At 67.1% G+C, this 298-nt stretch overlaps 1 protein-coding gene across 1 annotated transcript in view; it reads right to left on the bottom strand.

Moving 5' to 3' along the window:
* The window catches only part of PNCK (pregnancy up-regulated nonubiquitous CaM kinase), a 4214-nt gene extending 4146 nt beyond the window's left edge, over window positions 1-68 (bottom strand). Inside the window, exon 1 of the mRNA XM_005886169.1 lies at window positions 39-68. Within this exon, the coding sequence (XP_005886231.1) occupies window positions 39-68 (30 nt within the window). The remainder of the gene's footprint in view (window positions 1-38) is intronic.
* Window positions 69-298: the final 230 nt, after the last annotated feature.

Genomic DNA, 298 nt, shown 5'->3' with positions numbered 1-298 from the left:
AAGGTCCCCCACCCCAAGCCCAGCAGTGCTTCAGCCACCCTCAGCGACAGCCCCACTCGGGAACACATGTCCCGTCAGGTCCCTACACCCTCCCCCAGCCCCGGTACATCTTGCCCTTCCCCCACCGCCCAGGTCAGCACTCCCAGGTGGACGCTTCCCAGCGAGACCACCGCATACACTCCTACCTCCTCGCCCCCACCATACGCCACTGCGATCCCCAACGCCCCCACACCGATGGCGATCGGCGCCCAGACACCCGCTCTCTGCCGCCACACAACCGAGTCAGCCGCAATGAGCC

The sequence above is a fragment of the Myotis brandtii genome, unplaced genomic scaffold (assembly GCF_000412655.1).
Source record: "Myotis brandtii unplaced genomic scaffold, ASM41265v1 scaffold959, whole genome shotgun sequence".
NCBI classification, from domain to species: Eukaryota; Metazoa; Chordata; class Mammalia; order Chiroptera; family Vespertilionidae; genus Myotis; species Myotis brandtii.
The sequence above is the reverse complement of the archived record's forward strand: the minus strand, read 5'-3'. Positions and strand labels throughout refer to the sequence as shown.